At 41.7% G+C, this 21,633-nt stretch overlaps 1 protein-coding gene across 4 annotated transcripts in view; it reads left to right on the top strand.

Moving 5' to 3' along the window:
• The window catches only part of DAAM1 (dishevelled associated activator of morphogenesis 1), a 191,846-nt gene that overhangs the window by 141,779 nt on the left and 28,434 nt on the right, over positions 1 to 21,633 (top strand). For 3 of the 4 annotated variants that reach the window (XM_070797677.1, XM_070797679.1, XM_070797678.1), the window contains exons 6-17: positions 492 to 825; positions 1,808 to 1,918; positions 2,035 to 2,138; positions 3,289 to 3,355; positions 3,577 to 3,694; positions 4,335 to 4,473; positions 4,763 to 4,821; positions 7,917 to 8,104; positions 8,583 to 8,882; positions 9,188 to 9,295; positions 15,475 to 15,504; positions 16,558 to 16,664. In XM_070797677.1, the coding sequence (XP_070653778.1) occupies positions 492 to 825; positions 1,808 to 1,918; positions 2,035 to 2,138; positions 3,289 to 3,355; positions 3,577 to 3,694; positions 4,335 to 4,473; positions 4,763 to 4,821; positions 7,917 to 8,104; positions 8,583 to 8,882; positions 9,188 to 9,295; positions 15,475 to 15,504; positions 16,558 to 16,664 (1,665 nt within the window). The remainder of the gene's footprint in view (positions 1 to 491; positions 826 to 1,807; positions 1,919 to 2,034; positions 2,139 to 3,288; positions 3,356 to 3,576; positions 3,695 to 4,334; positions 4,474 to 4,762; positions 4,822 to 7,916; positions 8,105 to 8,582; positions 8,883 to 9,187; positions 9,296 to 15,474; positions 15,505 to 16,557; positions 16,665 to 21,633) is intronic. The other variant, XM_070797676.1, reaches the window with a different exon arrangement.

The raw sequence follows: 21,633 nt of genomic DNA on the forward strand, positions 1-21,633 counted from the left end.
GAAACCTTAGGAAAATAGACTATCATTTGGCAAGTAAATACCCTGGAGTTTAGGGATGCTTTTTGATTTTCATTGGTGTGGGGCATGCTTGAGTCAGTGGTCAACACTTAAACGTGCCTGGAGACTGGATGCTATCCTAACACAGGATCAGCAGATGACTTTAACCTAAGGCAGATATCTGAGTGTCTTCTTGTTCCTCGTTTCCTATGGTTATAAGGTCTGTTAATTGGTTGTTTATATCAACTAAGATCTTTTCTAACTCAAATGGAGATTTTTTTTCACACTTCTGGTTAGACCTGACCGTTGGGTCTATGCCAAGGAAGAGGCCTCCAATTAAGAAGACTTCATCAATGTAAGCCTTCTGTTACTTTAGGAACTGCATCTTCTTACTTTCTCTTGACCACCACCCCCCTAAACTTTTCTCTTAAGGGCTATTAAAGAATTCCAAAGAGACTTAGGTCTGATGCACTTTAACCCTCTTCTCATGATAGGTTTGTAACCAGATTCATTGACTTGGATGGCCTGTCATGTATTCTCAACTTTCTAAAGACCATGGACTACGAGACCTCAGAGTCTCGAATACATACCTCTCTCATTGGATGTATAAAGGCGCTAATGAACAACTCTCAAGGTCGGGCTCATGTCCTGGCTCATTCTGAGAGTATTAATGTTATTGCTCAGAGTCTGAGCACAGAGAACATTAAGACGAAGGTGGCCGTGCTGGAAATCTTGGGCGCTGTGTGCCTGGTTCCCGGGGGCCACAAGAAGGTTCTGCAGGCCATGCTGCACTACCAGAAGTATGCCAGCGAGAGAACCCGCTTTCAGGTGGGTGCTGCCATGCCACATCTTCATTCCTGCCTCATGACAGGTGCCTTTCCTGGCCTATGGGTGGTGGTGGTGGGGAGGGTGCCTAACTTGAAATCTCCCCCTGTGGTGAGCATTCATATGTGGCTTCAAATATTTCCTTCCTCTTGGGTAAAGAGTAGAATATTCTTTCTGTAGTTGGTCATATGGGGTTGTGGATTTCCAGTAGTCCTCCCCTCTTACCTGCAGTTTTGCTTTCCACAGTGCTAATGACCCGTGATCAACTGCTGTTTCAAAGTATTAAATGGAAACGTCTAGAAATAAACAATTCATAAGTTTTAAATTGTGCAGCTGTTGTGAGTAATGTGATGAAATCTCATGCCATCCTGCTCCGTCCCTTCCAGGATGTGAATCATCCCTTTGTCTAGAATACCCACAATTTATACACCACCCAGCTGGTAATGGAGGAAAAAAACAAAGTCTATATAGGAGAATATAAAGGGTTCAGTACTACCCACAGCTTCAGACATCTACTGGGGATGTTAGAACACATCCCTTGTGGAGAAGGGAAGACTGTTGCACTGAATTTAAAAATGTAGCCCTCCCTCCTTTCTACACATTATATAATACACTTTTCAGTCCACTAAATGGGTGTTCTCTGAAAATTTTACAGATTGCCAGTCTTGATTTAGGATCAATATAAACAGTGAAATTATGTCACCATGTTTTTTATACTCAGAAAAAGCAAGTTAAATTAACGAAGCATAACCTTTTGTGTTAATACTTTGTACACATGTATGTATAAACATATATGATGTAAGAATTTTGAAAGTAGAGTTTTTAGGACTAATCTTAAGGGAAAAAGGTAGCTTTCTATGGATCAATGTAATTTTGACTCAACACAAGGTTTTAAAAATTAACTTCTGAGTATTAAAAAATTAATAAAATGAGTGTAAGGTAGTAACTATTCAGTCCTTTGTTTTCGTATTTGTATCCTTGGTAGACGTTAATTAATGACTTGGACAAGAGCACGGGGCGGTATCGAGATGAAGTGAGTCTTAAGACTGCCATCATGTCCTTCATTAATGCAGTGCTAAGCCAAGGCGCAGGAGTGGTAAGAGCCTTCTGTGTCACAATCTAAAACATATTATTAAAGAACAATTAAAAAATACTTACAAGTATGTTCTCTAAAGAGCTTAAAAATGTATTCCATCACCCTTCTACTTTCAGGAAAGTTTGGACTTTAGACTTCATCTTCGCTATGAATTTCTGATGTTGGGAATTCAGCCTGTAATAGATAAATTAAGGGAACATGAAAATTCAACATTAGATAGGTAAGTCACACTGTTACGACAGGAGATAGCTCATGTGTTTTCCATGTGTGTAGTGCCAGTCTGAACTACTTGTGACCTAAGGAACTTGTACCAGAATGTTAGACCAGGTAATGATGTTTTTATTAGTAAGACTTCCTGCATGAAAGAAGCAGCAGATTGTGTAGAGAACTTAGTGTAGGTTTTGAGATTAAACAGGAATCCATATCCTAGTGCTGCTGCCTACTTGCTATGTGTTCTGATCCAGTTACTCAATTTTTGTGAACCTTACTGTTTCTATACCTGAAGAAATATGATGATGATGACACTATCTTTAAGGGCTCTTATGAAATGTTACTGTAAAACATGTGGAATCACATGGCATCTTTGATAGATATTCTGTGAATGTTAATATCCACTTCCCTGTTCCTTTGCTTGTCTGCAAATTTTACGATTTCTAACATAACCTACAAGTTTTCAGATCTTTCCTTCTACCACTCTTCTCCCTCATTCATGCACGCCACCATGCTTCTTTTCTTAATAGTCTATGATCATGTAGACTTGCCGCAGGGCATTTGCACCTGCTGTTTCCTCAGCATTAAAAGATTGTCCCACAGATGTCCAAATTGCTTGTTCCTGCGCAGCGAGATCTTGCCCAGTCGCTGTGTTCACATTCTTTACCTTACCGCACCTCCATCATTCTCTACTCCCTTTACCTGCATGTATTTGTCTCCATAGAACTAATCATTCCCAGTATCAGTAGTTAGGGGCTCAGTAAATATTTGTATGAATAAGTAAAAGGCATGACCATTGCTTTGTAATCTTTAATTCAGTGGTCAAGCAAGTTACTTATATGGACTTATTTTTCCATGAAGAGATTCTGTGAGTAGAATCTGGATTTGGTTGCTTTTGGATTGTAAACTTTTATGAATTGTCTTCTACGTGCCAGGCCTCCTAGGCTTTTAGATTTGTCTCTTGTAATGATCTCATTTCAGATAAATGGTGTCTTTTTTCCTTAGCACATAGTTAAGGGAAGGCATTTTAATTCTGTTGTGATACTTCTTTTAGAGATATCTCTGAAATTTTAGGAAAGGTCTTAGTATTTATGTCCTGATTCCTATGTGCCTGTGTTTATAGGATGTTCTACTTTTAATAAATTGTCTTTGTCTTTCAGGCATTTAGATTTTTTTGAAATGCTCCGAAATGAAGATGAGCTAGAATTTGCCAAAAGATTTGAACTGGTACGTATACTTACAATTATTCTGTTTTGACTCGGCAGCTCACAAATTTCCCTGTTGTAATGTGTGTCATAGAGTTGTGTAATGTAAGAGCAAAATCACATTTCTGTTTTGCTACCTAAGTGGCAGGATTAGGTTCTATTTACCTTGGATTTGCTTACCTTACCTTGTAGGAATTGAAGAACTTGAATGCTTGATTTAGATTTCTTTTCTATATGAAACAGGTTCACATAGACACAAAAAGTGCTACTCAGATGTTTGAGCTGACCAGGAAGAGGCTCACCCACAGTGAAGCTTACCCTCACTTCATGTCCATCTTGCACCACTGCCTCCAAATGCCTTGTGAGTGTTTGTGATTTACATGTGTTTGTGAATGTTGGGACATCATTCAGAGGTCTCTGTCATCTGAACAGTGTGGCTTAGGTTGGGTGCACACCAGGGATTCCAAACCTCGGTTTTGTGACAGCCCAGTGTGTCTGCGGGCTTCCCTGGTGGCTCAGTGGTAAAGAACTGGCCTACCGATGCAGGAGACACGGGTTCCATCCCTGGATCAAAAGATCCCCTGGAGAAGGAAATGGCAACCCATTCCAGTATTCTTGCCTGGGAAATCTCATGGGCAGAGGAGCCTGGTGGGCTACAGTCCATGCAGTTTCAGAGTCAGACATGACTTAGTGACTAAACAACAACAGCAAAGTTGTTGCACAGTTTAAGGGGTGTTGCAAAGCTCTCAGAATAAAATGAATTATACCTTGCTTTGATTTTAAAAATAAATATATGCCTTACAACACATGTACAAGGGGATAAAAAGTACCTCTCAATCATGTAAATGATCAGTGATCATTGAGTGTCAGATTCCAGATATTTGGGAAGGGTGGTAAACATCTGTCTGGTTCTATGACTCTGGTGGGTGACCCCTGTTGAAAAATATTCATTAAAGTTTTGAAACCACTTGAAGTATTTCCACTGTTCTTTTCTTTTTTAGACAAGAGAAGTGGCAACACAGTTCAGTACTGGCTACTCCTAGACAGAATTATACAGCAAATAGTTATTCAGAATGACAAAGGTCAAGACCCTGACTCCACACCTTTGGAAAACTTTAATATCAAGAATGTCGTCAGGATGTAAGTTGCTTCTTTTTGCTGCCCTTGAGATAACAGCAACAATGTAAGACATTTGTTTTATCTTACTTCAAAATAGCAGTTGGGAGAACTAAAGTGTTCTGGAGGTCAGATATGATGAGTTCCTATATGTATACATGTAATATATATGTGTAACCTCTGGATTTAAAATGGGTCTCAAGCATGCTGAGGACTTGCTTTGTGTTAAACAATTTTTGTACCTAGAGAGCATGCATTTAGCAGTCGGTCTTTTGTGCTTTTTGTAATGAATGCTCCTTTAACTTTTATACAGGTTGGTTAATGAAAATGAAGTTAAGCAGTGGAAAGAACAAGCAGAAAAAATGAGAAAAGGTAAATGATGAGGTCCTGACAAGAAAAAAGGTGGTGTTACTGGTTATTGGACAGCTCTCCTTACTGTATATTTTAGAAATTTGCACTGATGCTTCTTATTGACATTGGTGCATAAACAGCCTTTTCCCAGCATCATGTCTTAAGGGCAGTGCCTAGTTTTTCTTGAATCAGACTATCTTAGTTGTCATGTTGAGTCCTCAATATTTTATCCTTTTATTATAATGATCTGCATTTTTTAAGCATGTGCTGTTCAGTATTCATTAATTCAGATTTTCTTAACTACCGTTCATGCCAACCTTCCTCATAACTGCTCTTTAAAGCACACTGGATTTTAAGAAATATAATAAGGGACACCCAGGGATTACCCAGAATTTTAAAAGCAAAGTTCAAGCCACTTGGTTTCAGCAGTCCAGTTCTCCAGTTGACCTTAATTTGGCACCAGTTACAAAAAGAGAAATCATGCAGAAAATCACTGACCATTGTAGACGTACATGTTATGAAATGTTAACAGGCCAGCTATTGATGAGTGTCTCAATATGTCTTTGATATCAACACTTAGCATCAAGTAACTTGGGGGTCATGCCCATCACCATGACAACAATTCACAGAATGGATGGAACTTTTCTCCTCCTTAAAAATTAGCAAGTTAAAGTTGGACCCTTTGAGAAAACAGTCATACTCCTGGCCACTACTCTTCATTATGCTGGCACACTGACTTCCTTTTCCCTATCCAAGTGATGCATTCACACCAGTGACATACAATAGCACTCGCCTCGATATTCAATGTGTTGAAAAGCTAGTCCACAAGATGCTGAAGCATTTCCTTTCCTCATATCACATTTTGTCCATTGAGCAGAAAAGCAGTCTCACCACTGGTACTGGAAAATACAGAATATGAAGTTCTATTATATTATGGGTTCCTCGTATGAATTCAGATTGGTCTTAAATAAGTGAGGTTGCACATACATTTTTATAAATTAATTCCGGAAACTGCTACAGAAAGAATAGAGACACTGGTTTACCCTAACTTGTAGGGTAAAGAGAGAGTTACACCAGAGGAGATGGTCAATGAATGAGTGATGTTTTGGGGATATACCCTGAAGACTAAGGTGTGTGAGTTGAAGAGAGTACTTAGGACATAAGCCTGGGAGTCATTCATGTAGCAGGAATGTCCTGAATGGCTGCCAGGTCAAGTGCTATACTGAGCTCTGGGTCTGAGTCTCAGACTGCCCCTGACTGCTATGTGAGTAGGCTAAGTCCTTACTCTTCCAGTCTATCTCTACAAAGTCAAGCTTGAACCTAATAGGGTTGTTATGAAGATTAAATGAAAAATACAAGGACTTTAGCATAGAGCCTGGCATTTATTACTTGCCTAATAAATGGTAGAGGGCTTCCCTGATGGCTCTGCAGTAAAGCATACAGTTGCAATGCAGGAGACCATCTACAATGCAGGAGACGTGGGTTCGATCTCTGGGTCAGGAAGATCCCCTGGAGAAGGAAATGAGAACTGACTCTAGTATTCTTGCCTGGGAAATTCCATGGACAGAGGAGCCTGGCTGTCTACTGTCCGTGGCATCTGAAGACTTGGACATGACTTAGCAATTAAACCACCACCAATAAATGGTAGAAAGTTTTGTAGGATTTAAGCAGTCGAGGTGGTGCTACAGGAAATGGCCGAGGTCAGTCAGAGGAAAGTTCCTAAGCCCTGTCCCTTATCTATAGAATAGACTCCTGGAATGGGATCTGGGGGTTCTGAAATGTTAAAGTCTCTCAAGTGGTTCTGAGGCTTGGTCAGATTTGTCAAAGGGTAGTGACGACTGAAGTGACTTGGCAGCAGCAGCAGCAGCAGTGACCAGTGATAGGAAGTCAGGTCTTAAACAGTTGTCAAAGAGGAATGAACTGGAGATAGAAGAAGGAAAGGGAGATACAGTGGGGTAGTTTTTAGATGTTGCTGAAGAAGTCAGGGAAGCATCCGTAGAGTGGTAGATGTAGGTTGATGGTTGTCTTAACTCCAAGGCTGGTAAAATCCAAGGAGTTTAGTGACTTGAACCCTTCTCTGCAAACTCTGACTTTGGAGGACTCAGAAGAGAGAAAGTAAGAGACAGAGAGAAAGCAAGTATTTAAATGTGTTATCAAATTCAGAAACAGAGCCCAACACTGTATAGCTCTGTCCCAGTGGGTTCTATCTCTAGTGGATTTATTGATATAAAAAGACTAGGGATTGGGACCAAGTATTTGAAATAAAAATGTGCAGCCTAAACCTCATTCGTCCTCTTTTCCAAAGAGCATCACTCTTGTCAGTGCTAGAGGCAGCAGGTGTGTTGGCAGCATAAGCAAACGTTATGCGGAATGGGATGCATTGTTCCATTATAGCAGGACTGGGGGAGTCAGTGGAACCACAGCTAAGAGCTAAAATTTTTCTTCTCTTATGGTTCTCATGCTCAGCAGGTAATCCTGCCCTGAAGGTGTTTAATGCTGAGATGATAAAATTTGCCCTTCCAAATTTTAATAATTGTTGTGCCAGAGCATACAGCACTTCAAGTCCAAAGGGCCCTCGAGGGGAGTGGGAGCAATGGCTTCACGTTGGGACAAACCTTGGGTCTGGCAGCCGCACTTCCTCCCAGAGCAGGATCCTCCCTTTCAGCCCCTCCACTAGTTGGACCTGAGCCAGCAAACCTAGCTAATGAACACTGGCCTTCTCTCGTTCCCATTTTTAAGTTGTGAAAAGAAGTCCTATTAATAGTCACTTTCCATAGGGTGACTAAAGGACCATTTCTAGGACAGAATTCTGAACTAAATACCAAGCAGGCTGTGTTCACCTCCACAGACAGCTGCCCATGCTCGTGTCCCCTCTTGGACACTGACTGGAGGGCCTCGTCCGCCTTCTACAGATGCAGTTGATAAAGTTGTTCATGCAAAGCCCCCTAAGCACGAGCACCATTGAGCCCATGAGTTGCTCCCTTCGATGGAGAAGAGGAATGATATTTGCCTAATAAAGAGCCTCCCAGTCAACCTCAGTCAATTTTCTGTTTGGAGAAAAATGCTTCAGCTTTGAAGAGTATACCATTTTCATGTCCAATTGTTTTCCTGTGTAGAGCACAATGAGTTACAACAGAAGTTGGAAAAGAAAGAGCGAGAATGTGATGCCAAGACCCAGGAGAAGGAAGAGATGATGCAGACCTTAAATAAAATGAAAGAGAAACTGGAAAAAGAGACCACCGAGCACAAGCAAGTGAAGCAGCAGGTGGCGGACCTCACGGCCCAGCTGCACGAGCTCAGCAGGGTAAGACCACCGGCCCAGGGCCAGGTCTCCATGGCTGGGCAGCTGCTGATGCCTCACTCAGCCCGGAGCCCCATCCTTACGTAGTCAGCTCTGTGGGCAGGAAGAGAGCCTGAACCTTCTCCTGACCCACCACAGTGGTTATACAACCTGCTGCCTCTGCTGACCCTGCACATTAGCAGAGATGGTTGAGGGTGTTCGTTCTCCAATGCAGATCCTCTCACAAGAGTGAGGAAATCACATTAGCTTCTTAAAATGAAAACTTGTTATCATCAAAATCAAACTGGAGGATGGTACCAGTAGTGAGAGGTGTAGAGCACCATGTACAAGTCCATTTGGCTCAACTGCCCTTAAAGCCCACAATCTCAGATGTGTGAATTTCTCTATAACATACATGGTAGGCAGAGTTTCAGACTCTCACAATCGTCCAGTGAATTTACTTCTCCCATTGATCTTGCCTTTTCCTATTTTTATTTTTCAGAGGGCTGTCTGTGCGTCACTCCCAGGTGTATCCTCACCTGGAGCCCCCGGGGGACCCTTTCCTTCCTCTGTGCCAGGGTCTCTCCTCCCTCCCCCACCACCCCCACCTCTGCCAGGTGGAATGGGTCCTCCTCCGCCTCCTCCCCTCCCCCCAGGAGGCCCCCCTCCTCCCCCAGGGCCTCCTCCCTTGGGGGGAATCATGCCACCTCCTGGTGCCCCCCTGGGTCTGGCACTCAAGAAGAAGAACATTCCTCAGCCCACAAATGCCCTGAAATCCTTCAACTGGTCTAAGCTGCCTGAGGTAAGCCATTTGTTCACATTTGCCATCTCATGGACTGCATTAGCAGCCTACTGTGTTGTCCCTGACAGGGAGACAGCCCTGTCTCTCCAATGGTTTCATTTTCTCACATAGACTTGGGGTTCTCACTAGCTCAGATTTAAGTGATAAAGCTTCTGAAATAAATGACATGTTATTTAAAGCCAGCTCATTCTGAGCATCTGGTAAGCGAAAAAATTGGGAGAGCAGCACTTTAAAAAAAAATAACTGCATCTGTTCTTTTTGTGTCTAACTATAAACCCCAGCACTTATTAACTTGATGTTTGCAGAACAAACTGGAAGGAACAGTATGGACCGAGATTGATGATACAAAAGTCTTCAAAGTTCTAGATCTTGAAGACCTGGAAAGAACTTTCTCTGCTTATCAAAGACAACAGGTAAGAGCTTGTGCCCTCCAGATGCTGAAACAGTTAAGAAGTTCATGTTCTTGTGCATGATCCCTGGGCCATCTGCCTTAACCATACTGTGATGGGCATCTTAAGTCTAGGCCATTTGGTCTACCCTGAAATGTCCCTGCAAATAGCATAACACTTGGGGCTGCATGTGTGACTAGGTGCCTGTGTGTGTGTGTGCCTGCACGTGTGCATGTGTGTACATGTTGAAGGCATACAAGCTCCTTGTTGGAGAGAATCATACTCTGGTGTGTGTCTACAACCTTGTCTCCACTGGTGGAAGGAGTCTGTATCTTCTTGTCACTTGTGCTTAGTCACAGGGGTCGCCAGGTGAAGATATTAGTAGAAGAATTACGTAACTTGTAGTGTGACCTCCCAGTGTTCATTTCTGAAGCTGTTTTAGTTATACATATATATCTCAAGGGGTTATTATCAGAAATGGAGTGCCTTTTTTATTTTTAGGACATTTTTGTTTTCTTTTTTTTAACGATGTTGTGTTTTATTTCTACTGTACAGCAGAGTGACTCAGTTATGCATATATTTATTCTTTTTCATATTCCTTTCCATTATGGTTTGCAACAGGGTATTGAATATGCTCCCTGTGCTATACAGTAGAACATTGTGATAGGGCTGTTGAGTAGAAGGAATCTTCAAAAGTCTGGGCGATGGGAAGTGACTATAAGTCGGCAGCTAGATAGAACCTAGGGGGATGTTTTTACTCCATCAGGAATATGATCAATTCAGAAGCGCGGCCGTGAAGGCTGAGCAACTGTGGAGATGGCAATGGGACAAACAGGACCCGAGGCACTTCTGAAAAGTGAGCAATGTGATGGTCATGAGAACGTGCGATTTGATGTGGCCGAGTAGGCAGCATCATGTCGTGAGCACTGGTCACATTTGTGTGGTACCTTTCACTCCTCCAGAGGACATCTTAGTAGAGTTCACAGCCAAGTGGCTTGGTGCCAAGAGTCTCAGAAAAACAAGGAAAAGGTAGAGTGGGGTCTTAGTCAATGGGAGATCTGGGAAGGGGAAAAGTGAGTCCCAGAGCATAAGGAAAAAAGCTCTTAAGAGTGACTGGGGGAGAGAAAGGCTGAGGAGGAGCAGACTGCGTCTTGAACAGGAAGAGGCAGAGGCCAGGCGTCTGTGCAGGGGCTTTCCTCAGGCTTTACCCGGAGGGCCTTACCTCCTGCGTGAATCACGCCCAGGGTGGAGCATCCTCAGACAAGCAGCAGACTTCCTAGTCTGCTGAGGCTTGGCCTGGTTCCCAAGAGTGTCTCAGAACAGAACTGCCAAGCCCTGAGGGAGAATAGGGACTGAGGCTGGAGAGAAACAACATCTGAGGGTTTTCTTTTTCAAAATGGCCTTTGATGAAACTAAAATTGAGAAGGAAAAGTAGTATGTCTTTTAGCTAGAATATTTTCCCTTAAGTGAGGGAACACTTCCTTGTGGTACCCTTTATGCTATTTTAATAAAGTACAAAAATGCAGGTGGTTGCCTGCCATGACAGCATGACTCCAAAATAGGAGCTCTCAGCCTGGCCTCCACAAAAGTATGAAGGCAAACTTGTGCAGTGTCATACATGCCAAATAAAGGAAAATGAAGAAAAAGAAGATAGGACGTTGTCCAGTTGAAAGCAAGATACCTCATCTTTCAAGGGCCAAACAAAGGATGTGTCGAGAGCTCTTGCATGGCTGGTACTTGCACCATACTCACTGCAGAATGGTCACAACAGGCCTCTTCCACCCTCTCACACACACTCTCTCTCTCTGCTATCCCAGGAAGGTTTATTCTGGGCTCTTTAGGACATTTTAGCCAGTTTCCAGTAGATTCAAATACTCTTCTGACTTCATCGCAAATTCCATTGATTCCCTACTTCAGTTTCAGTCATTAATACTGGCCCATTCTGGTTGCCTAAGATGAAGGTTTGGGAACTTAGAGAAGTAAATAAAAGGAAGAGAAAACAGCATCTATTCAAATGATGCTATTCAAGTCTGAGCTTGTGGATCACATTTACTGTGAAGGCAGGTGGTTGAAAGACCCAAGTTTACAAGACTCATAATTAACTGCCTTTCAACAGAAGGTGCAGAAGGATGCTGCCAAAATGCTCTGGGACAAATATGTGGACAGCTCTCAAGAGCTCCAAGAGACAGGGTTGCAGAAAGCCTAGCAATTGGGTAATTGTCTCCTAGCAACCAATTGCTGTTTAAGTAATCAGTAGTCATGCCAGTCAGGCTAGACCAGAACATTTCAGTTGCAGTTAACACTAAGTCATAGACTGGTAAGTAGAATCATTTGTGACATTTCCAAGAGTGCTTCCCGGAGAAAATTTTCAGCACACTTGCTCAGCTGATTCAAGTTATGTTTCTCCTCTTGGTATAAGAATATGAGATTGGAATTTTTAAACCATAAATGTGTTTCCCAAGTGAAGGTAATTTCAACCATTCCATTGAATTTATTGAATGTTGAAAGACAGAAAATTGAAAGATGAAAGCAGTCTAGTTAGGAGCACACAGGATAAAGGAAACAGGGTTTCTGTCATTATGTCCCCTAATCTTATAACTAATGGCAGCATCAAAAACCTGTGCATTTTCATTTTAATCTTGGCCATGCTCTATATAATTGTTATCACACTGAAACTGCTCTCTTTTCTACTCCCAAATGAATACTGGGAACCTTTTTTTTTTTTTTTCCTGTAATATCTTCTCTTTCTTCCCTCCAGAGCTATATAACCCTGACCAAGCTCTCAGGATTTCAGCCAGTTATGTGACCAAGTAAATTTCTCAGAGAGGCAAAGAGTACATGAATACCATTGTCTGTGTACATGTAACAGGAACACTACACAGAGTAAGATTTTGAAAAAAAATTTTAAGCTTCAGATTATTATAATTTAGGTGAACACTGATTAATGCCATTTAGGAGAGATTTTATATATATAAATGTACACACACACACACAAGATATGCCCTGTTGATATGAGAAATATTGAGTCATTAAAAACTGAACAGATATTTACACTGTCTTTAAGTCCAGTTTTAAGAACAAGACCACTTCTATTCAGGATTTTTTTTTTTCCAGTGTAAATATCAAAGGTGTGCAGAACTGAATATGTAAGCTTATGTACTACACGAAATGGAATTTAATAGCATGCAGTTATTTCCCTGCTTACATTCCAGAAGTTCATTTAAAAGTCAATGTCCTAAATCTCAGAACCTCTTTTCCTCCCTGAAACTGTGTTACACATGATTTCTAAGCCAGCCACAAAAGACTTATTTTAACACATAATGTAGCACATTGCATATTAGCACTATTTCAGATACATTTGAACTATTTATCTTCATTTTGTGGGAAATTTTCATCTTGAGATGTTATAAATTCAATCTCCCTATCTATGCAGTTGGTAGAGTGAAAATGAACTGGAGTTACTATATCTAAAGGAAGACGTTTTTCTGTCACAACAAATGAGCAACTGGCTGTCTCCATTCCTCTTCTTCACTCTGCCTGGGGACACCCCTTCTTCATAGTTCTATTATCAGCACATAGTATTTCAAAGCCTTCTGCTCTGACAGAGAACAAAAGATAACCACTCTCCTTGGCTTAGAATCTGACTCTCCTCCTAACATGTAATATACAAGTTGTTGGGGTCATTCTTGGGGTCCCATTTGTAATATTCCGTGGTATCTTCTGATTTATCTTACGGATGGGCAAAGAAATTTCCTTTTTTATTCTTTTTACATATTTTGTTATTCTGTATCTCTAGTTTCTAACATTGAACAAGTATATGATTTAGGACAATGATTCAATAAGCTTGATCTTTAGCCATGGCACATGAAGGCAGAAGGTAAAAACTGTAAATAGTGGTTTTTCTTAGTTCCACAGTAGATGGTAGAAGTTCTATAGCTAGACAACATGGTAAGAGTTAATCAAATACAGGGTTTTATTTAAATATTAGTGCATGCATTTCTCTGGACAGGGATCTCTAGCTTTTATCAGAATTACAAAGGGATCTCAACCTCAAAAAGATTAAGAACCATTCATGTAAAAGTTGTCTTTGTCTATAAAATGGTGAGTCATTATTACATGGTGAAACTCTATCTATAGGAATTTATCAGCACTGGTTCCTGAAAATACAAGCTCTGATTTCCTATTTATTTTCCAAATCCTAATCCCTGTACCAAAAATCGTCTGGAAAAATCAGGCATCCTGTTGGGTGGAGCCAAATGTAGACAGTGCTGTCATGTTTGGCCAAACCAATTAGTAAATCATTTAGTTTCAAAGAGAATATTAACTTATTTGAAATAAGCCTGGAAACATAATTATTTTTAACATTTTCCATCTAAGAAACTTTGTGATTTTATTTACAATGTGATGATTAAAGGACTCTTAAAAAGGGGGAATCTCAAGACCTCCAATTGGCCAAACTCTCCCATGGCATTCCTCATCCTCACCTTGCAAAAGATAAGATAAATTACTTTGCTATTAACGGTTACACTTAGTGCTGCTGCTGGTTATAAACAGGAGATCTTGACCAACTGTGCTTCAGCTCAACTGAAAAGCAGAGCAATGGCCAAAGAAATGGACTTGATCATTGTCTCGAAAGGTAAAATAATTGTAATGTATGACAGCTTCCAAGTGTTGAGCTCATAAAAATGTGACAGGTACTGTACAAAATACCGTATCTTCATTATCACATTTAATCCTCACAATAGTAATCCAGTTGTTTACTTCATTGTACGGATAGTGAAACTGAGCCCCAAGTCACATCCCTAGCAAATGCTAGAGGCCTGGTTCTGTAGCCCACTACAGTAGAGGTCAGAGGTCTTAATTTCTTGACACTGGGAACTTGGGGAGAATGAGTTACAGGGGCCTGCATACAAGTTTCTTCTTTGAAGGCCAGACAGGGAGAGTGGTGTCTAAATCCAGCTTGCAACTTGTCTCTTTAAGAATGAAAAGTAGGGTAAGATGACCTCATGGAGTTCACTACACTAGAGTTTTTTCTGCTCTTGAAAAGAGAAACTGCTTTTACAGGGAAAGAGTCCTGAGGAGTTTCAGGGTAAAAAAAACTTGACAGTTACAACAGGGACAAAATAAAACTGTGACATCAGAGGAAAGAAAGGCTTCGTGTGGTTATCAATTTATTTTTTTAAATGCCATTCCAGAAGAGTAATCCCTCCTTGTATAGGTGGAGCCAGGGGAGGATATGTGTTGTTTCACATTTGAAGAACGATGTGAAACAGCTCATCTGTGTGAAACTGGCCTTGGCAGTGCTGCCGGGACCAGTGAGGCCTTCAGGAATCTGCTGAGTAAATGCTGGTTGTGCAAGTAGTTGGCCCGAAAGCTGGGGTGTATTTTGCACACCGAAGCTTCTTTATTCATGCCATCATAGCAAAAATATGCAAAGAAAGCTGTGACTTTCTCATAACATGTCAACTACCTCTTCCTCTTCTTCACTCCAAATCTTTTCTATGAACTATTTTAAACAAAGACTGTTGCCCTTGTCTCATGAACAACAGTCCTGAAGCAATGGGGACAGGACCACCAATGGCTCTGTAGCCCATGAATCACTTATTGTCTCTTAATTGGAAATTCTGTCTTTTTCCTCATACCTCTCAGAACACGCACAGGCATTGTTTGGACTGTAGTGAGGGTTGGTTTTACTGACCTATGTTGTTGAACTTGTCTTTTTTCTTTTCTTCATTCTTCCTCATGACACAAGAAGACAGAAGATTATTCTATCCACTCAAAAAAAAATTTTTTTGCTGGTAGTTTCCTCAAGTTGATGGAATTGATCCATATTTTCTGCTTCAGTTGTCATGTTAAATACATGGAACCCAGTGGTCCTTTCAAAGAGGATTTTTTTCCTTCCCCAACTTGAACTCTTTTGGGGGTGTTTTAAGTCCTTTCGTATCTGAATCTGACTTGCCACCATTGAAAATTGTGTATAGCACCTGCTATCTTCTCTCTTGAACCTGAATGCTTATTAGTACCCTGTTTGTCAGTGTATCTTCAGCCAGACTCTCGTCTTCATCACCTCTCATTGCTGTTCCTGGGGCATAAATTACCTCTTACCCGGTGTCACTCATTTCCTTGACTTTCCTGTGTGTTGCTGTGATATCTGAACTGCATGTATCTTATTTGCCTTTTCCATGCCTCTGCCATGGCTGTAGGATTTCTTTGTGAACAGTAACTCCAAGCAGGTAAGTGAGCTAAAATCCCCACCTTGCTTAATATAACTCCTTGGCTCACTATAGCGCAAAATGTCTTGGTTTTCCTGGGTTTTTTTCTGATAGGGTAATGCAATGTCTAGTTATTTCCACATTGGGTTTCAACTCTTCACTGAATATTTAGAGGTATGCCTGAAATCTCTGCACAATATGAAATAGTTAAAGTTTGGTCACATGTTGCTTCTTAATATAGACTCCATATTGCCTTTGTTTCCTAAACCATTATCCAGTTCCAGAACTGTTTGGTTTCCTTACATTTTTTAAATGCCATGATCTATTTTTTAAATTGATCCCAACCTTTCATAAAATCAGACTCGCTGTATATCAAATCAGTCTGTTTTTACCTTGACGCTCTGTTTACCCAAAAGGTACTGTATGTATAATTGCCTTATGCCTTTTCCACCATAATTTATGGCCCTCCTTGCTTACAACTCTCAGTACAGCAGCAGAGTGTGCAAGTAGTGTTTTATTGTTGATTGAAGTAAATTGAACTAATGCCTGAACTGCACACTCCCTGTTGTCCATCAGGCTCCAGGGTAATGAAAGGTAGCATCTGGGCCTGGGAGCTTCCTATTGCACATGAAGATGTTTGGGAGGTTTTATTGTTCAGCTTTCTGAGTATTCGGGATGCAAATGGTGCTGGGGTGCATGGGCCCTGCAGATGGCTGGACCGGCAGTGGCACGCCTCAGCTGAGCTTGATTCATAGTGACAGTCCTTCTGTCTGCTCTCCACTGGGATTTGGGGGACAAAAGGAGGGTAGCGCTCATTGATAATTTATGCATCTTCAACTTAGAAGCACTTTGTTCTTCCAAATAATGCTTTTTCAAATGTGGGTGGTCAGCTTTTCTTGTCAACTAGATTTTAGCCTTTGTTTCAGTCCCACCACCCACCTCCATTCCCCTCACCATCTCAGCTGTGCGTGTGTGCGTGTGTACGTGTAAACAGCAAATATAAAGGAAAACTGTGTGTCTGAAGTCGGAATGTCCCTGTTTGACTTTGATGGATTTCTTTCCTGCTCTTTATAGAAAGAAGCAGATGCCATTGATGACACACTGGGCTCCAAACTTAAAGTCAGAGAGCTTTCGGTGATCGATGGTCGGAGAGCTCAGAATTGCAACATCCTTCTCTCGAGGTATTGTTGATGTTGTCTCAACATTTCTGGTAGGACCACCTTTTCTATCATGTGGCCCCAAACCACGTGGTTGGGCTCGTTCTTTTACCTGGACTCCACTGAGGGTCAGCTCTCCAAGTTTCTTCTGTCCAAGGTGAAGAGAACTCTTAGTGTTTACTTTCCCTCATGGAATATGTCAGAGCTGGTGCCTACTTTCTTGGGGTTTAATTTCCACAGACTCCTAAATTTTAAAAAGCAGACCATCTCAAATCAATGTTTTGCTTGGTTATTCCAGCGAGCCTGTAAAACGGACTTTACTTTTATTTATACTTCTTGGCTTTCAAGCTGTTAATACTTTGGCCATTGAAGTAACACTGTCACAGACTCAGCACCCACCATGAAGCCTCTTGTTTCATTTTGCTTCTTAAGTCACCCTTTTATACTTCAGATTATATTATTTCATGTTCTTTGTGAACATTTTTATGACTAAAAATATGTCAATAAACCTCAGTAAAATGCTATCCAGTTCAGCCCTGTTCTAAAGTATTTTTCATAATTGATGAACCATCATGGTCCTAGAGCTTGAAAAAAAGAAAGGAAATTTGGGAGCCTGGAATCCTATTATAAATAGCTTCAGGGAATGTGTCAGCTGGTCTTGGGCATTTCAAGTAGCTTTTCTGAATCTTTTCTCTAAAAAGGACTTTCACATTAGGCAGAGATACCTAATATTGATGAGGCGAAGGAAAATGTAAAGAACCCTGAAGTTTGGGGCATTCTGTACAATCTAAGTCACATTGGTTACACTCTGGAAAGAATGTTGAATCTGTATCGAGGCTGGTGCAAGGTGACTTCTCTTTCAGGAAGAGTGAAGGTGGAAAGTAGTAGTTCTTATTTTTCACACAAGTCTTAGAGTAAATTTAACACAAAGCACTGCTGCTTGGTTTGCAGCATAGAAGCTTGATTGATAGCCAGATGTATATTACTTTAGGGAGAAAATGTTTCTTTTAGAGAAAGAGAAATTGAAGCTTGGTAAGACCCCCCTGAGTTTTAATACAACTAGTAAGGTAATGCGAAACATCCTATTAGCACTTAGTTTTCTGCCTCTGGCTAGAAGCTGTGTAAACGGCCAGGCCCTGTGTTTATCCCCACCTGTGTTCAGAAGAGTGAAGTGAGTGAAGTCGCTCAGTCGTGTCCGACTCTTTGCGACCCCATGGACTGTAGCCTACCAGATTCCTCCATCCATGGGATTTTCCAGGCAAGAATACTGCAGTGGGTTGCCATTTCCTTCTCCAGGGGATCTTCCCGACCCAGGGATTGAACCCGGGTCTCCCACATTGTAGACAGACGCTTTACCATCTGAGCCACCAGGGAAGTCCAGAAAGATATTATCAAAGATAGTTTTGAAGGTCTACATACTTTTTTTCTATAGACTGTACAATTTGTTTTGTTACAACTTCTTTTTACAAGTAACATTTTTACTTAATAGCAAAATTATATGAAAATTTAGAGAAAGTCTTTTTTTAAACCCTAGAACTTCCCCCTCTATTTTGTGCTTTTGCAGTATAGAAGAGCCCTTTAAAAACAACTTGGCAAAGAGAGCCATCACTCTGAATTTTTATAGTATTTAAGAGCTCTAACTGTGACCCAGTTCCTCGTAGACAGATCATTCTCAGTACAAGATGCCACCGAGGGTAATTACAGTAGTTATAGATAAGATTACAACTCTTTCTAGCAAATTTCCCATCCCATTATTGGAGGGATTGTTTCATATTTGTCATATATCATTCCCTTGTTACATCAAAAATGTCAACGGCTAAGGTGACTTAGAATGTGAATATGCCTAAATTCTCTAGTGGACTATTCTAAGAACTTGTCTTGTGTTTATTAAATTATCTGTTAATATCCAATTTAATGAATAAATATTACAATGAGCACATAATACTGAAAATGTATTATGTGTGACAAGCTGATTCTGAGACCAAGTTACCCTTATGGTAATTGGGCCTTATTGATCAAGGTCTAAAAGCCACTATGCCACAGAGGAGTCAGGACTGCATGCTTTTCTGCTCAGTGCTCAATAGTTTTACTCTCTCTTCAGGAAAGCACAGGACAGCTAAAGGTAAAAGAAATGAAGCAGAACTGATTTGTTCTTTATTTAGTCGTTTAACCACTCAGCAATTTACCTTGCTTTCACTCTTCCTTTTCATCGGCGATGCATGACTACACACAAAAGGAGCAAGGGGCTTCAAGGATGGGAAAGATGCTTTTGGTGCTTTGATGCTTTTTGTCTTAGAGTTGTCACTTTGGAGTGTTTAATTGCCTGGCACTGTGCTGGATGCTGTAGGATGTCCCAAGACTTACGATTGCACTGTTGCCTTTGGCAGCACATGGCTAATTGGAGAAGAAAAATGCCACAGGCAAGATGACTTGTGAACAATGCAGGCCTTAGACTGGTCTGGCAGGAAGGAGATAGGGAGCCCCCAGCCAAAGGGAGAGGGGACAGCAGCAGGGTTTTCCTGAGAAAGTGGGCCTTGGGTGGGGGGGCGGGTGGGAGGCAGTTCCAAGGGTACATACAGCAGGAGCAAAGGCAGCGGGGGTGGGGTGGGGGGGAGGTGGCGAGCATTCAAGCGGAGCTGTAGAGAGAGCTCTGTGGTTGCAGTCTCTCACTTGGATTAAATTAGGTCAGGCAGGAGCATCTGAGATCCAGGTCTAGTGCTTTTGTGACAACCTGAGTCCACCCAAAGTCAGTCTATAGAATGGAGGTAATGAAAGTAGTAGGTTTGTAAGAATGAGAACCCAGCGTGCGAGAAGTACTAACAGAGTGCCCGCACGTGGCAGCTGCTCAGTCAGTGGCCCGATTATATTCCCAGGGGATCCAGAGCCTTTTGCTCCAGAGAAGAGCACTGTCTCAGTAAGGTTTTGAGTTTGATCTCATGGGTTTGCAGGATAGGTTGGAAGGGGTCAAGAGCCGAAGGCACAGGCTGCCATCAGACAGGACGCTCTTTTTGTTGCTCAGCTAAAACCTGATGAGGGACGGACTGGAGAGAGAAACTGTCACTAGCATTTGGAGACTGACTTTGTACCTGGGGATGAGTAGGAGTGTTTCCAAGCTGATGTCAAGATCTCCTGCCTTTCCACACGTACTGCCTTTCTTTTTTTCTGCTTATTGCGTTCCCAAAGTCTGGCAACCCTCTCTCTGACTTTTCTTGCTGACTGGGAATTTAATTTCCAGCAATGCAGTCATTATACCAGATTCCACCACAGCGAAAGCCCGTGGCATATTCTGTGGGTGGTATTGTAATGTGCACATGTCTGCAGTGTTTGGTTATCTTTAAAAACTCTTCCTTACCCACACACTGCAGAAGTTCATGGACCATTTGGCCAGGCGTAGGTTCCACGGCCTCACCTGGAGCCAAAAAGGTCAACTGGAAGGAAAGCCCACCTCATCGCAGGGTCCAAGCAGGGGAGAAAGTGCATGTGCTCATAGCGTGAGAGGCCAGGGTCTCTCAGCACCCAGAAAAAGGCTGTCTGGAAGGTGGGGTGCTTCAGGCCACCGCAAATCCTACCTGTCACAGACCTGAGAAGTGAGTGGAATGGACTTGGTATGCCGGAGAAGTGTTCCTCAGGCCCCCGGCAGAGTCAGCCAGCTTCTCTGCTGTGTATGTTTAGGTGACATGTAGCAACTTAACAATTCTCTCGCCTTTATTCCCTAAGCATACCTCTCCTCTCCTTTCAAAATGAAAAAAAAAAAAGAATCTCGGAAGCTGGCTTATATTGCAAAATGAACCCCCTAAAATACACTTTTATGAAGTGTTCTGCCATTCTTTTTTTTTTCCAGATGCTCATGTAACATGACAGCTAGGGTGTAGTAAACCACAAAAAGCTACTTTAAAGTGGAGGGATTTGGCTTAAATCCACTGAAACAGAGCTCTGACTGATCTAGCCACCCATCCTTAACTTAGTTTAATTGCGCCTGCATGTTCCAGGTCTCTTGGCAAATTTTTGAAATACTTGAGTGGAGCAAGGTGGAGTTAAATACTGGTTTTAAATGGCCAGTTTGTTTCCTGCCTTGCATAGCAGGTTGAAGTGGGTGTCTCACAAGTTGCCACCCTCCTGCACACCAGAACACTGCCAAGCTCTCAAAGCCATTAAAAGTTTAGGATTGGTAGGGTCCTTCAATTACAGAGATTAGCAGCTCATTTGATGGATGACAGACGATACTAAGAACTCTTTGGCAACCTAGAGAAGCCTCCCAGAGGGCCGCGGACCCCCCTCCTCTTTCCCCAAAGGTACCGCTGCTTTGTCAGCTCCCACAGGCCACGTGCAAGGCAGGATGTTGACAGGCAGATTTTCTTAAGTACTAGCCATTAAAGTCTCAAGTCTCTTTGTGGGCCACATTAAGAGAAACCAAAATTGTTATGAATTAGAGCCAGTGTTTAGTCCAGACAGCCTCAGGGGGTTGAACATCATAAATATATATAATTTCAAAAGCAAGAAGTTCTGCACTCCATATGGGGAGCTAATGAAATGCAAATCTGATACGTCAAGTATTGTTCTCACTCTGATGTTCAACTCCTTTTCTCTTACATGGAAAACAGAAGGATTCAGCAGAAAGACACTATAAAGTGGTTCTCCCACTTGGTGTGAAAAGGACACAGAACTAATCTTTTTTTAAATAAATGGAGCTTTTCTCATGATAATTTTAGATGTTTCCACAGCCCGCTGGTTTTCATTCATGGCAGTTTCAGCCTTATCTCATCCTGCTTCTTTGGCCTTGCTGGCTACACCATGGTCTTTGCCCTCACTTGACTCAAGAGTCTTTAGTGTCCTGAAATCTAGGGCTACCCAGGGCCCATGTGATGGAGATCTTGAGCCGGGATAGAGTTTTCCCCTGTTGTATGTTTCACCCATGCCAAATAAACTTATTTGTGCCGTTTAAGATGGGTGGTTTTACATCATGATGTTCTAATGACCATGTTCATGGCAAATG

The sequence above is a fragment of the Bos indicus genome, chromosome 10 (genome assembly GCF_029378745.1).
Source record: "Bos indicus isolate NIAB-ARS_2022 breed Sahiwal x Tharparkar chromosome 10, NIAB-ARS_B.indTharparkar_mat_pri_1.0, whole genome shotgun sequence".
NCBI classification, from domain to species: domain Eukaryota; kingdom Metazoa; phylum Chordata; class Mammalia; order Artiodactyla; family Bovidae; genus Bos; species Bos indicus.